At 46.6% G+C, this 15685-nt stretch overlaps 1 protein-coding gene across 1 annotated transcript; it reads right to left on the bottom strand.

Annotated features, from left to right (window-relative positions):
• Positions 1-445: 445 nt before the first annotated feature.
• ddr2l (discoidin domain receptor family, member 2, like) lies at positions 446-15435 on the bottom strand. The gene is made up of 17 exons (XM_053653978.1): positions 15232-15435; positions 9927-10028; positions 9730-9832; positions 9351-9579; positions 8896-9043; positions 8676-8781; positions 7778-7964; positions 5828-6074; positions 5641-5736; positions 5344-5492; positions 4990-5161; positions 4068-4318; positions 3858-3985; positions 3304-3501; positions 2868-3102; positions 2560-2709; positions 446-2459 (listed from the first exon to the last, which is right to left on the bottom strand). Exons 2-17 carry the CDS (start codon positions 9982-9984, stop codon positions 2322-2324), a joined length of 2595 nt encoding a protein of 864 aa, XP_053509953.1. The 5' UTR covers positions 9985-10028; positions 15232-15435; the 3' UTR covers positions 446-2321.
• Between the last annotated feature and the right edge of the window lie 250 nt (positions 15436-15685).

Below are 15685 nucleotides of genomic sequence, written 5' to 3'. Positions count from 1 at the left end.
TAATCATCGAATAATGGGAATATTCATCGAACATTTTCATTCTACATTCTCCTTCATCAAATAGTTTTTATTTCAACACGAGTTCTCTTATACCAAGAACCACAAATGAACAGTTTATCCTTTTTCTCCATAATGAACATTATGCCTACAAATTATTTACTGCACTGGACTAATGAGCCCAGTGATAAAAACACACACATCGAATCAAATAAATCTGATCATCTCCACGTTCTTCTTCACTGTTCACCGAGTTGGCAGCAGTCCAACATCTTTCACTTGGAGAATTAACTTAACGATACAGCTTTACCTCCGACTGTTACGAAGCGCTGGCACTGGAGACTCCTTCCACACGTGTTAAACAAACCTCTCCTGTCAGACGACTTTCAGAAATATAGTCTGGAATTAGAAAGCTACAACGGTGACAAATCAGTGCATGACACCATGGTGGAGTCAGATCTGATATTTAATGAAAAGGAAGAAAACAGGAGCAGAAGAAAAGCTCGGAGAGAAACGCTGTGCTGCAAACATGTCCTCCTTCATCCCCGTATATATATTACACACATCTGTTCTGCTTATGTACACGCCACAACCATACACACTCCATTTATAACAGAGATCACACACACACATAGTGGCAGGAAGTGGAGAAACGCCGAACACACTAAAGACTGAAAACAGAGACAGAATGAAGGAGACGTCGTGCACACAGGAACAGTTTCTGAAAGCTAAATATAATAATATGCGTGACCAGAGAAGGCAGATGTGCTGCTCAGAGGAATTCAACATTGTGTACACGTCTTCTGCAGAGTCATGTGCCTTTAGCAAAGAACGAGAGCGCACAGGTCTCGGGTACTCGAGTACTCTTTCTCCTGTTTGGGTTCATGTTTGCCTTACACAACATCCTAGAGATCTATCAGAGCTGACCGGGATGCTCAGGAGCTTCGGACAAGGCTCCTTACCCATAGTGCACTGCTGGAGGTGCTCGTGGTGTGCTATAAAGTTGTCAGAGTGCTGTGCACGTTAAAGTCTTTAATATCAGAGACAGTACACAGGGAAAGTTTTGGCACCCTCAACCTACGAGACAAATGCAATACTGCAGCATGGGTGAAGAAGAGCTAGATAGTCTGTCTCTCTCTCTCTCTCTCTCTCTCTCTCTCTCTCTCTCTCTCTCTCTCAGGAAAGCTCTCTGTTCATTTAGCTGTGACAGTAGTTCTGCTCACTCAGAAGAACCTTTGGAACATTCACATACAGACAACTATAAACACACAAAAAATAAACGATCCACATTATAGTCAGGATTCATTCATAACTCCAGTGTGGGGAGGGAGTGAACACACACACACACACACACACACACACACACACACACACCCACCCACACCAATGAACACAGGCAGTAGTGCTGAGCGATGGGGGACCACAGAGCTGACACACACACACACACACTCCTCCAGTTGGTTCCTTAAAGGAACATTTCAGCCAAAATGAAATGTACACAGTTTGGTCTGATCAGCCAGAACATGGCATTTGAGGCTAATGTAGCTAATAAGTAATGGAAGCCTATAGCCGGCGGTTTAGCCCTGTCCAAAGCGCGGGTCTAACTCATCACACCTTAATCAGAGTATTAAAATACACTTGTGTACACTTCACTCTGGGCTGAACGGTGTCTTTAAGGCCATGAGCGTACAGTAGGCTCAGAGACACAACGTATCACCAGGACAGGAAAAGAAAATAACTATTAAAAAAATTTAGACAACACACACACACAAAAAACTTCTCAAGTGTCTATGGACTGGAGCCACACCCTGGAGTCCCAACAGGCCTCTTCTTCACTCTCTGATGCTAAATTATGATTAGCACAGAACCACGGTAACAGTGCTCCAGAACCGAAGCCCAGAAAAGCGTCTCGAAATGACATCATCATCATCATCTCTGATTCTCTCTTCCTCCACCGCTACGCATCAAAGCCGTCCAGTTTCTAGTTCTCCTCAGGGGAAAGAGTGCGGGCTCACACTCGGAGCCGATTGGTTGGGTCGGGCTCACACTCGGAGCCGATTGGTTGGGTCGGGCTCACACTCGGAGCTTAATTGGTTGGGTCGGGCTCATACTCGGAGCTTGATTGGTCGGGCTCACACTCGGAGCTGATTGGTTGGGTCGGGCTCACACTCGGAGCTGATTGGTTGGGTCGGGCTCACACTCGGAGCTGATTGGTTGGGTTGGGCTCACACTCGGAGCTGATTGGTTGGGTCGGGCTCACACTCGGAGCTTGACTGGTTGGATCAGGCTCACACTCCGAGCTGATTGGTTGAAGCGTATGTCAGTCAGGAGCGGGGAGAGTGGAGTCGTAAGGCCTGGTGCAGGCTGTTGAAGGAGGAGCGGTCTCTGATGTCACGCCTCCAGCAACGCATCATCAGCTCATATAGAGGGGCGGGGCACAACGGGGGAGGGGATAGGTAGATCTGAGAGAGAGAGAGAGAGATGCTCATAAAAGACTAGTATTTTTTGTTTTTGTGTTTGACTTGCAGGTGTGTGTGTGTGTGTGTGTGTGTGTGTGTGTACCTGTCTCCCCTGGTTCCTGAAGAACTCTCCGCTGTTCTCAATGACCTGCTCATCCGTCAGTAGACTGTAGGGCTGCTCCGTACACAGAGTGAAGATTTCCCACAGAGTCACACCAAATGCCCACACGTCACTCGCTGTAGTGAACTTACCCTGCGAGTGCACACACACACAATGCTATACTGTTCAATTTTAAACTTCGTGGTGAATAACTACGTGTACTCCTGTCATCATGGAGTACATCTGGTTCCCAGAAAGCGGTAAAACACACACACACACACACACACACACACACACACACACGTACGCACCAGCAGGATGCTCTCCCAGGCCATCCAGCGTATAGGCAGCACGGCTCGGCCCTGGATTCTGTAGTAGTCACTGCTGTACAGGTTCCTGCTCATGCCGAAGTCTGAGATCTTGATGGTGAGCTGTCGGTCCACGAGGCAATTCCGCGTGGCCAGGTCCCGGTGCACAAAGTTCAGAGACGCCAGGTACTTCATCCCCGATGCAATCTGAACGGCCATGTGCAACAGGTCTGACATACTGCAGCGTGAGACGCAGAAACATCGACATGTATTGCCATTACACACACGTTAATATCTGATCGGTCCACTTCACTCACTCTTATTTTCACTTCGCCCGCTGCCTGAGTGAGGCTGAAGAGATGTGAACTAGAAACAGAGTAATGGAGTGATGGAGAGAGATGGACACAGATAGACAGACGGACACATGGAGGAGATGTACCTGACAGAGGGGATGTTGTTGGCATGGGTGAGCGTGCTCTCGATCTCTCTCTGAGAGAGGAACATGTTGAGGTCTCCGTTCTCCATGTACTCCGTCACCATGCAAAGGGGGTCCGAGTGCACACACACACACAGCAGGCGGATGATGTTCGAGTCGTTCAGGCGCGACATGATCTTTATCTCCTTCAGGAAGTCGTTCCTAATGGGAGTGCAAAACACCAACATGGAGTCAAACCACCATCGTGGAGTCAAACCACCAAACCACCATCGTGGGGTCAAACCACCATCGTGGGGTCAAACCACCAACTTGGTTCTTCTTTTTTTTTTCTTTTAACTCCTTCACTGGTAGGACCTAAAGTTGCGAGTGGGAAACTGAAGAAACACTGGACCACAAGCACCCTAGGTCTGGTCTGAGGAATCATTCAAGCAACTCGTTTGGAACTGTCACTTTGACGTGTCATGCATAATCCGCGTAGAGTTTCTGTCACTTGTTAGTGTGAGTGTAGGAAAGAGCTCCAGGTACAGGGTTGATGTACAGCTGCAGGATGTAGATACCTGGCGTTAGTGGTGGCGTCGGCCCTGAGCTGTTTCACTGCCACCAGCACTGAGCTCTCGTCATCAGATAACGGAGGAGCGTCCTCTTCTAAAAACTCCACCAGACCCTCTGCCTCACACAGGTGCACCTGTGCGCACACACACACACACACAGGTTATCCACACTCACACACAGTGTTAACCCTGTATAGAGCTGTACAGCATGCCCACCTCTCCAAACTGCCCCTCCCCGAGTTTTTCGCGAAAGATGAGGCGTTCCCTTGGAAACTCGGCAGCGGTGATGTCTTTACGTGTCAGAGAGTCTGCGGTGAGGGCGGGGATGGCGTACGTGTTGCCGCCGGTAACACCCTGCAGCTTCACAATCAGGGTCTCGGCGTAGTGAGGAACGCTAGACTGGAGACTCTGGTGATGGGTGTGATGGGTACACTGGGTGATGTCTGGCTCAGCATAACCACCACAGTCTACATGGGGGAGAGGGAGGAGGAGAAAGATTGAAAAAGTATAACGTCAGTCGTTAATTAAAAAAAAAAAAAAAGAATCATTAGGAAAGTGTTGTGGTGCGAGAGGAATAAAACACTCGGGGACTGTTAAAAGAAAACCATCAACTTTCAGAATGGTATGGATCACTCTGCTTCATGTCCAGCTACATCACACCACACCACTGTTGATTATTTTCCCATAACAACATGTCCCCAAGTGTTTTAATCCCTGAAAATTTACCCCCCCCCCCCCAACACACACACACACACACACACACGCACACACACACACCACCCACCCATAAACCACCCAATCCAATCATCTACTGTACTTTTTAATCCGGAGCGGCGGAAAAAAAAAACACGCAAAGCATCCAGCTTACCCTCACAAGGGTCATTGCCATGGCAACGAGAGGGCGGATGAAGATCAGAAAACAGGAAGGCCGAGTGCAAGGTTTAAAGGGCAGAGGAAGAAGAAGCAGCACTGAAAAAACAAGAGAGGAAGAGAGAGAGATGGAAAGAATCGTGCAAAGGGTTTTTCCACAAAGAACTTCAGCCTCAGATGGAGTTTAAAAATGGAAACAGCTGTAAAGAAGAAGGAGGAAGTATGTGTGTGAGCGTGTTGAGGAAAATGTGTGTGCATGTGTGTATACCCGAGGCTTTAGCTCTGAGCTCGGTGCGTTCAGGAGTGTGTGTGTGGGGGGTGTCGAGCAGAAACACTCTCTCGTACGGAGAGTCCAGAGAGTCCAGAGGAGGCGACTGAGGAGAGTCACTGCTGCAGGGCAAATGCACCATCACCTCCTCATCCAGGATACGCCTCGGACCCTAGAGAGAGACGGCGGGGGGGGGGGGGGGGGGGGGGGGAGAGAGGGAGAAATAAAATGAGAGAATGAGTGTTTTTCCCTGTGAATTTCAGCACATTGATTCATTTCATTCCTGCGTTGTAATTGTGTGTATTACATCAACACTCGCGCTCTGCCTCTCTCTCACACACACACGATACGCACCTTCTCCAGGACTTTGCACACATACTGCCACCACAGAATGAGGAAGATGATCACCACCAGCAGGAGGATGATGGTGACCAGACAGCCAATCAGAACAGACGTGTTGCTCTCTTCCGGTGGGCGGGGCTTCGACGTTACCATGCTGGTGTCTGTAAAACAACCCGAACAACACAGCAGAATTTGTTTCACATGAAGAGTTTGGCACCTGTGTGTGTGTGTGTATAGGGGTTTCGAAACAGGAACTCAGGGTGTAGAGGGGCGTGGCTTATCAACACGGTTCACCATGACACTGCACACCTGTAGCTGTTGTAACTGTAGTCGGGGCTCGGCTCTGCATCTCGAACGGCAGTGATGTCATCACCGGAGGTTTCAGCGTGGGCAGCGGGTTGGTGGCTAAAAAAAAGTGAGAAATCCAAAAAGATCATGCTGAGCGGGGGAGGTGAGCTAACCGGTGGAGTTTATTATAATTTAGAGTGCCATGTACCAGAATGGAAGGAGATCTCGCTGAACATCATCCAGGTGTCGGCGAAGTAGAATCTGCAGCGGATGGCCGTGGCCGCTCGCCGCTCCAGAGGCACAGTGACGTACCGAGCGCTCGGGTTCCGGTCGTCCAGAACCGTGCGAAACTCCACTTCCTCCCGCTCCCACTGAGAGATGAGGCGGGGCTTGAACACGCACGACACGGACGAGAAGACCTTAACGCCACGCGTGAACATGTTGTTGCTGTGCACCTGCAGGAACAAAACAAAAAACAAGAATTAATTGTTTAGAAGTCCGACCTTTTCGGTGATGCAGGCCTCTACAGTGCGACCATTTCACTCGCATTTGCAACTGAAAAGTACTTTGTGTGACTGTGAATAAATATTTATTTGCACCGGTGCAAGTGACCTGTTTGGAGTTGTATAATACAATCGGGATAAAAACTACAGGAAGACCAAAACGCATGTACACTGCGCAACAGTTACTTTCACACTGTTTTTCATCTCCTCAGTCAACCGAACAAGTGTGGAAATACTGCAGAGAAGCCATTATGATGACGAGTAACTCTGTAGATCATCTGCTTCTCTCAAACCGCCATCTTTTATTGATCCCGCAAAATGACCTGAACTTTCACCTGCTCGTGTAGACACAGCGGCTTCGGGCGGAGTAAATTAATAATAATGCTAACGCTACAAGGTGGGTTTAATTCAAACTTCTTTATTAAATAATTCCTCACAAATCAAAATCAAGATTAGCAACTGTTCAGTCTGTACACATGCAATACACTGCACCTCTCCTTCACTCTTCACTATCTCGTCCCGGCTCACACGCACAGTGCATTCACTTCTTTTAAACTCAAGGTTGCCAGATATCACTAGAAAAGTCATCTCCAGTTTTCATGTTTTGATTTAATCCCTCAAAATAACTCAATATTAGCAGCATACATGGACACTGTACTGGGGAACCGATCTGAAAGGAACAACTGATAAACAAAAATAAAACTACTAAAATGTAAAGACAGAAAATGTGCTTGCGTGTTATGGGTTGCATTTAATATCAGTTTGACATTAATATTAGTTTGCTATCTCCTTAGAAAGCTATTAGCCTTTTTCCTAATATGGATCATTTTTGTGTTAATCTACTTTTAATTAGAACTCTTTATTGTTTGATATTTAAAAATAAATATTTTATGCTTGTTTATTTATCAATAACCAACAGTATTTCTCATTGCTATTATTTTAACTCAATTAACAGTGACTATGAGCAGAGAGATAACATTTGACTGTTTATGACGGACCTCCTGATTAAAGTTTAAATAAATAAAGATTGGTATCTGGATCGGTTTCGGCTGTAAAAATCCTGATCAGAGCATCAGTAATGAACACCATTAAACTAAAGCGCTTTGCATCTGACGGGTAAATGAACTCACCCAATCACATCCTATATGAGATTATTCAGATATCTACACAATACACACAGAGCGGTTCGAGAACTGACTCCAGCCCAGAACCATGACAGTGGAAAATGTCTAATAGTGTAGCTTTAAATATATTTAAGAGGAGCAGACTTCAAACACTGAACATTGAGGTTTATTGTATTTGTTTACAAGGTGAACAGGTTAACGGTTGTTTTTTTACATACAGTCTGTAAAATTAACTGAAAATATTACAGTTAGTTTATCAGAAGATAAATTAACGTGTCATGACTCACACTATGTTCCTAAATACTGTCATAGTTGACCAGCTCAATTTCTCTCATGACTACTTGTGTGTTATATTGTGGCACATTAACGTTACCATCTCTAAAAAAAAAAATTTAAAATAAAAACTAAACTTCAACTGTGCTCCTAAATTTTTGACTGTACTCCTAAAATTTTGTAATTAGGAATACAGGTGCTCCTAAAAGAAATTGTTACCGTAGAGCCCTGTGATGAATGAATTCTTTATCTCCTCACCTTCATGGAGGTGAAGTTCCTCTGCCTATCAAACTGAAACTCCATCTCGATGTAGCCGGGTCCGAGAGAGTCGTTCCTCCAGCCCACGTAATCGTAACCAGGCCACGGCATGTGCGGACGCATCTGAGAGAAATCATCCAGACCAATCACACCGTCCGTCAGCTGACCCAGACCACCCAGCACCCTCCTACACAGAGACAGCGAGAGAGACAGAGAGAGGGACACACAGAGAGAAGGACAGAGAGAGAGAGAGAGAGAGAAAGAGGGAAAGAGAGAGAGACAGACAGACAGACAGCAAGAGAGAGAGAGAGAGAGAGAGAGAGGGAGAGAGAGACAGAGAGCCACAGAGAGACAGAGAGCAACAGAGAGACAGAGAGCGACAGAGAGCAACAGAGAGACACAGAGAGCGCCACAGAGAGAGACAGACACAGAGAGAGAGAGAGACAGAGACACAGAGAGAGAAAGAGACACAGAGAGAGAGAGAGAGACAGAGAGAGACACAGAGAGAGAGAGAGACAGAGACACAGAGAGAGAAAGAGACACAGAGAGAGAGAGAGAGACAGAGAGAGAGAGAGAGAGAGACAGAGACACAGAGAGAGAAAGAGACACAGAGAGAGAAACAGACAGAGAGAGAGAGACAGAGAGAGAGAGAGACACAGAGAGAGAGAGAGACACAGAGAGAGAGAGAGAGAGAGAGAGAGACACAGAGAGAGAGAGAGACACAGAGAGAGAGAGAGAGGAAACACTCAGCTGCAGTGATGAGAGATCAGTGTTTAGTTTAGCTCAGCTACATTGTTCTAGAAATAAAACTGAGAGTGAAAGGCAGGAAGTGCCACACCACACACGCACATGAACATGGGCGAGTTACACTACCCTACCCTGAACTCGGATACTGTACCTGCGCTCCTGAACTCCGTCGTAGGTGGAGTCGTTCAGGGGGGTGATGGGATACCCAGGAGCCATCATGGTGTGGCCCTCAGGAGCGGTGTACGCCGTTAACCCGTCTGTAAAAAGACACAGACCCAAGGAGAGAAGAACAGAACCTGTGTTACTGTGACATTCTCGTGTGTGTGTGTGTGTGTGTGTGAGAGAGTGTGTGTGAGAGTGTGTGTGTGTACCTTGCCAGAGGCAGCCGAACAGCTCGATGCGCATACAGACGGTGTGCACGACGTCTGTGACGGGGATGAGGCGGAGGAAGCGTGTGATGATGGGTGGGTGGAGGTCCTTCCCCACCGACGCGTACGTGTTCACATTCGCCATGACAACCTGCGCACGGCACAGCGCACACGATGTCAATCAAACACGCTCATTAGAATATCAGGCCACATCCTTTGGGAGACTGTTCCCCCCACTTGTATACAAAAATAAATTGTATTCCTTACCTCTTTTGTGTTTAATACTTCAGGTGTAGTATTGTATAAACATTTTGAACACCTAACAGCCTATTTATCGGGAACGCACACACACCTGAGCCAGGTGAGGGAGAACTGATTGTAACACTCAGCCCGGTGATGTGTGTGTTTATTATGATGTTTAAATGAGATGTAGTGAGTAAACCCCCTCGTCTCTGCACCTCGTTGCCGAAGCGGTTCCTCCAGGAGATCCAGCGATGGCCGTCTCGGCTGTAGGTGAGCCGGTACTTGCGGGCGAACTCGTTGCCGGAGCTGCGGGCGTATCGGCCCTGCGTGGCCACCACTGTGACAAAGGTGAGCTGACGGAGGTCCAGCTGCAGGTACTGGACATCGGACGGCTGCAGCTGACCGGCAGGACACCAGGCACCGTCGCCCTCCTCCCTGTTCAGCCTAAGAGAGAGAGAGAGAGAGAGAGAGAGAGAGAGAGAGAGAGAGAGAGAGAGAGAGACAGAGAGAGATTGAGAGTGAGACAGACAGACAGAGAGTGAATAGGGGATGGCAGCAGAATGACTGTGTGTGAAAGGTGAGTGTTTCCTGTACCTGGCGTACTGCGGCCCAGTCGTCTCGTACCATTGGCTGGAGGCTGTGATGTCATCATTTTTTATTCTGCCATCCTCCATGCCAAGAGGGTAGCGACACAGTCCTGAAGTCATACAGAGGTCAAAAGGTCACACAAGGGGTCAATTGGGCACAGATTTTAAGTGTGTGTGTGTGTGTGTGTGTGAGAGAAATCTTACCTGGGTCTATCTGAGCATTGGCTTTAGGATGTAGGACCAACAGCAGGAACAGTAACATGGTGAGGCATCAGAGTCTCCCAATGCAGAACACACACTACATCTCTGCTCAGAGAGAGACATAGAGAGAGAGAGAGAGAGAGAGAGAGAGTGGGGAGAGAGAGAGAGAGAGAGAGAGAGAGAGAGAGACACAGAGAGAGGGGGGAGAGAGAGAGAGACACAGAGAGAGGGGAGAGAGAGAGTGAGAGACACAGAGAGAGGGGAGAGAGAGAGTGAGAGACACAGAGAGAGGGGAGAGAGAGAGTGAGAGACACAGAGAGAGGGGAGAGAGAGAGAGAGAGAGAGAGAGAGAGAGAGAGAGACAGAGAGAGGGGGGAGAGAGAGAGAGAGAGACAGAGAGTCACCAACCACTTCACTATCTCTCCACACTAATAAAAGCATGCGGATGAGTTTTCGCCTTTATGAACTGAAGGACAGAAGGAACTGGAGACGTCAGGAAAAACAGCTGAATCTCCGACATCGTATTCGAGAAGATGAAAGCTCAACGTTCCCCAGTGCTGAACAATAACGATCACTAAACAATACGGAGTACTCTGGATGACACTCACACGACGTCGCTGCTCTTACACGCTCATGGTAGAGCTCGTAACAGATACACCGCTGAACATGTCCGGGATTACTACAGGTTTGATTTGAGGTTTGACTCAAATCACTAACATGTTTTGAGGAACGTTAATTGTAAATTAACAGCGTGCTGTTATTGGAAAATAATCCATTTTGGAGAGGTAACAGTACATCACTTCATCACTTCATCACTCCACCCCAGCGGTGATTATTTTGCTACAACAGCACACACACACACAGTGTTTTATTCCTCACTTAGGGCCTTTGTTCGAGTGTCCATTCACACCGGTGTTATTACTTTTGGCGATGGACGCCGTTTATACGAGTCACGCCAAATACAGCACTGCTGAAATGAACTGAGAGAGAGAGAGGGCGAGAGAAGAGGGGTTATTAATCTCCTACAGCTGTGTCAAGTTCATGTTGTTAGGTTTCCAATCACATGACACCAAATGCTAGCAAACACATCGCCGCTAACAGTACTCTGAGACGAGGGACGGGCCGAGGGGAGCGTGAAAACCGATCGTGATGTTAAGCAAACAGGAAGAGAGGAGGACACTGAACGGAGGGATAAACAATCGTCACACTACACGGCACACAGCAAGACAAAGTTGTTCACCACAACTCGTGCCAATAAAGCTGTTTTTGAATTTAAGAGACAGGAGGAGGAGGAGGTTTATGTAATGTTTGGCTCCAGTCGGGGGCTGTGTTGAGATTCCAGCTCTATTGCTCATCTCTCTGAACTAAACTCCCACGTGGCCTCCAGAATCTAAACCACGCTCACGATCTCACAAACAATGCTAATGTGATGGTCCTCTAGATGTTGTATAATAATCTCTCCATTCAGGATTTCTGCTCTGGAGCAATTTTATCTCAGGATGTGAGGAGATATCAGATCATCACGCAGGTTTCTCCTTTACGTCAGGAACATCTGGACGTGTCTCCTGATGTCAGACTTCGCTTGGCTCCCTGTCCACCGTCCCTCACATCAGACTTAACCCCGGATTCTGACCTGCAAAACACTGAGAACTGTGTGACTGTGATAAGGGCAACAAGGGCAATAACAGCACTTTCAAAATACCAACCAGTTCAGCTAAGTGCCATACTAAATGCAGATCTGCTAGAGATAGTCATCTCTCACACACACACACAAGCCTAGCACTTATATCACTCATAGCTGAGACTGAGCGACCCAAATTCCAGCCAGCAGGGAGGGAGTCTTAATACATGCAGGAACGTGTCATCCACACACACACACACACACACACACACACACACACACACACACTCCCTCTGTGCAGAAATGTAACTTGTGCAAACATTTGCTCTGAGGGTCCAGAGGAGTTAATACACACAAATCTGATTTCGCAATACACACACACACACACAATACAACAGACAAAGACAGAGAGAGACAAAAGAAAGATAGTCAGAGAGAGTGAGACAGATGGAGAAAAGATGAAAGATAAAGAGAGGGACAGAGAGGGAGAAAGGGAGACTGAGGGATGAGAGACAGACAGATACAGAGGGAGAGAGACAGAGTGGGAGAGAGACAGAGAGACAAAGAGATGAGAGACAGACAGATACCCTGGGAGAAAGACAGCAAGAGACAGAATGGGAAAAGAGAGAGAGAGACAGACATGTACAGAGGGAGAGAGAGACAGACAGAAATAAGTCAAGGACATGAGAACAGAGAACGCACCTACACACATCTGACACGGGTGTTTAATATAATTCACATGCACTGCGTAATTAAAATAAAAACCTCGCTAAAGCTCTAACCCGAGTCCTCTGTCTTCACAACAAATTCACAGTGCATCATGGGACTTATTCACGGGAGTCATGCCGGCCGGTCCACACACCACACCCCGGGTTTTTGGGAAGGATCATGAACATGCCGGGCTTGTTTAACTGGAAGGTAAAAGTCAGCCGAGGACAAGCACACACAGGATGTGGAGCAGAGCGGGCCCGACACCGTCCAGGAATCTTCTCAGGTAGGATCACAAACACTGACTGACCGCCCATCAGGGACGAGTTTCACAAAACCACTGCACACACACCTCAAACACCACGGATCAGCGGTTGAGTAAGCATCACATCGAACACACTCATTCTCTCTCTCTTTTCCAGCTAAAACGATGCTTTAGGGAACACGATGGTCGTAAAATCCCAGGAAGCCACCTATAAAGAATGAAATTCCCCTACAGTGCATTCTGAAACTCCAGCAAACATTTCCAGTATTTTAGAACCGCTGCCATTGAGCAATCACAACCAGGAAGCGAAAGAAACAACCACCGTTTACCGGGAACACCAGACGCAGGGCCACGTCACATCTCACCTCGCAGACCCCCAACCCCAGTGTTCTCACTCAGAAAGCTCTCTGGAAAACATCCTGACACAAGGTGTTGGTGATATCAGCGTTAGGGGTGGGGCGATATGATAAAAATATCATACACACGATACGTGCCATGATATATCGGCTGTTTCTAATCACAGTTTATAAATTCTACTTTTAAAAAAGCTAGAAAAGGATATTATGATATCCCTCAACACTAACTGCTATTTTATTCAGAGTAGCTACTGTATAATATAAAACGTTTCTAGCGTTAATCTCACCACTTACTGTTTTTCTTTCCTTCTCACTGTTTACACCATTACCAGTCTGACACCAAAATATAAATAATACAATAATAAGCGATTGAAATCTGCCATGTAACTCCCCTGCTGGAGCAGCCCACATCCCCCTCGTGACTAGCCGTAAGGTGATAAAGATGCTAGCCGGCATAACGACTAGGTTCTACATCGTCTTGTCCTACCGACGTTTATTCCCGACCGCTCTCTGGTTCATCAGCTCACCCGAGGATGGATCCACAACCTTCTCAACACTATTGTTCCCTGAGAAGCTAGCCAAGAGTCTAGTTCACAATTCTGACCCAGAAGCTAGCGATGTAACCTGTGAGATCGGCAAGTTCATTTTAACCAAAGAACAACATCAGGAGAACACGACGGGCATCTGCTGCAGATGTTACCGATTACAGACTGGCTCGTACGTGTCTGAGAGAGAGAATAATGGCCACTCCACACCTGCACATATGAGCAAGCCTTTGAGCTGAGAACGCTTCACGTGACCTCTGAACCCTGGAGGTAGCCCGGGTTCAGAGTGGTGTGCATGGAGAACCTCCACGGCTCGTCAGTGAGCGTTTCAGCATTGAGTCCCTAGTGGTGTTGCTAACATCATCTACCTAGCCCTGTCTCTGCTTCTCTTCAGCTCCTCTGTCCTTCAGCTACAACTGCACGGCGGATTAAACAGACATGAACGGTTATAAAGCGCTCCGAGGTGAAAAAACGCAGGACGAGTTCACGAACATGCCGATCATGTCACATCTGTCCATTTCCTCAGTACCAAACTCAGTGACCTCACTAACTAACCTCCATGTGATTAGTGACGTCACTGACGGCTTTGGACTGACTCATCATGTACTATATGCAATTTTTTTTCCTTTTCTTTCTTTCTTTTTTCAAAGAAAGAGTTTGTTGGCCATCATGAAGGTTGATATGGATAAATATATCACTATAATCATGTAATCCGAGACTTAGCAAAGCTAAGTGATGTTCCTGGGCCATTTTTAGCAGGTTCTTGAACATTATTTATTTTTATTTTTTTTACATTTATTTAACATAAAATGCTTTTAAATTATTTGCTTTGGGAAATTTGTTAAATAACTCTACACTAAGACTAGGAGAGTAATCCGAGCTGTGTTAGGCGACTATTCGGGTGATAATAGAACATTTCCATGCTAATCAGTGAGCTAGCAACATTTAATAGCCACAGTACCTGTGAAAGGGGCGGAGCTAATGTGAGGGAAAACTCCGTTAGAAACCGAGCTTCTCGGACACAGAGGAACAGTTAAGACGGTATTTTACCACATTAAACCGCTGTTTATTTTATTTTCGATTAAAAATAATAATAATTGTGAGGAACCTGAATAAACTTGACGCTGAAGTGAACATTGCAACCGTTAGTGATGAGGCCTGACGCGAGCGAGAGCGCGCGCGCGCTCCCTGCCTCATCAGCTCTCTCTCAGAGGTCCGTGCGCGCGCACGAACGGCTCGAGGAATCAATCGTTCTCCGTCGCGCGACCACGACAGTTTAAATAAGTTTCGGGTTAGCATGAAGCTAACTGTATTAAACTACTACATCTCAGTGTGTACAGACGAACATTTACCCCCCAAAAAATAAAGACGTTTCAATTCCGGAAAGTCGAACGTTATCGTGAGGATCTGGTTTACTTATGTGAAAACTTTGCGGTGATAATTAAAGAAAGAAAGAAAAGTGATAAAGTTAGTAGTGTGTGTGATAAAGAGAACGTGTGTGAATTATTAGGCCTACTAACCGTCTTATTACCGAAGTGTTCCTTCACCAAACATCCGCGACAACACAACCCCTTAGCTTAGCCTAATTATTCTTTTGTTTCACTGCTAAGGTCAATCATGACAGTCGGGTGCGGAGGATATAAACCTTTTATCAGACTTTATCTGAACTGAACAGAGTCAAAAATCACTCAAATCAATATTGAAGAAAAGTCCAACCCGTCTCCGGAAAGGCCAAAAAAATAACACAAAGTCAACAACTTTGTGTTGTCCATAAATACCATATCCGTTCATTTCTCTTAAACAAACGCGTTACCTGCTCCTAAAGTCCCGGCTTTCCCACACAGAGCCTTTTCTCCAACAAACAGCACCGAGTACACCACACTACCGGACCCGTGTCGCTTCCAGAACCATTGTATTGGATCGAAACCGTGTTTTTTTTTTTTTCCTTTTTCCTCTCGCCGTGTTACAATGCACACGGAAGGGAAAAAAAGGAAAAAGTTGAGTGTGATTTTTTCACATCACATCCCACTTCCGGCTGCTTGAGGAGGGGGAGCCCGGGGATGAGTGCAGGAACTCCGGCTGCGTCCCAAACCGCTCTGGGCTACTAAATCCGAGGGGAGCCCGGGGATGAGTCCGTGGAGATAAACATCTCATTTACACTCTGAAATCTTCTGATCAGTGTGTGAAATCCTCCTCTCACACTCATCTGTCATCCTGTAATAACACCTGAAATAAAACTGCAACTTTTAGAGATTTTACTCTTATAG

The sequence above is a fragment of the Ictalurus furcatus genome, chromosome 22 (assembly GCF_023375685.1).
Source record: "Ictalurus furcatus strain D&B chromosome 22, Billie_1.0, whole genome shotgun sequence".
NCBI lineage: Eukaryota > Metazoa > Chordata > Actinopteri > Siluriformes > Ictaluridae > Ictalurus > Ictalurus furcatus.
The sequence above is the reverse complement of the archived record's forward strand: the minus strand, read 5'-3'. Positions and strand labels throughout refer to the sequence as shown.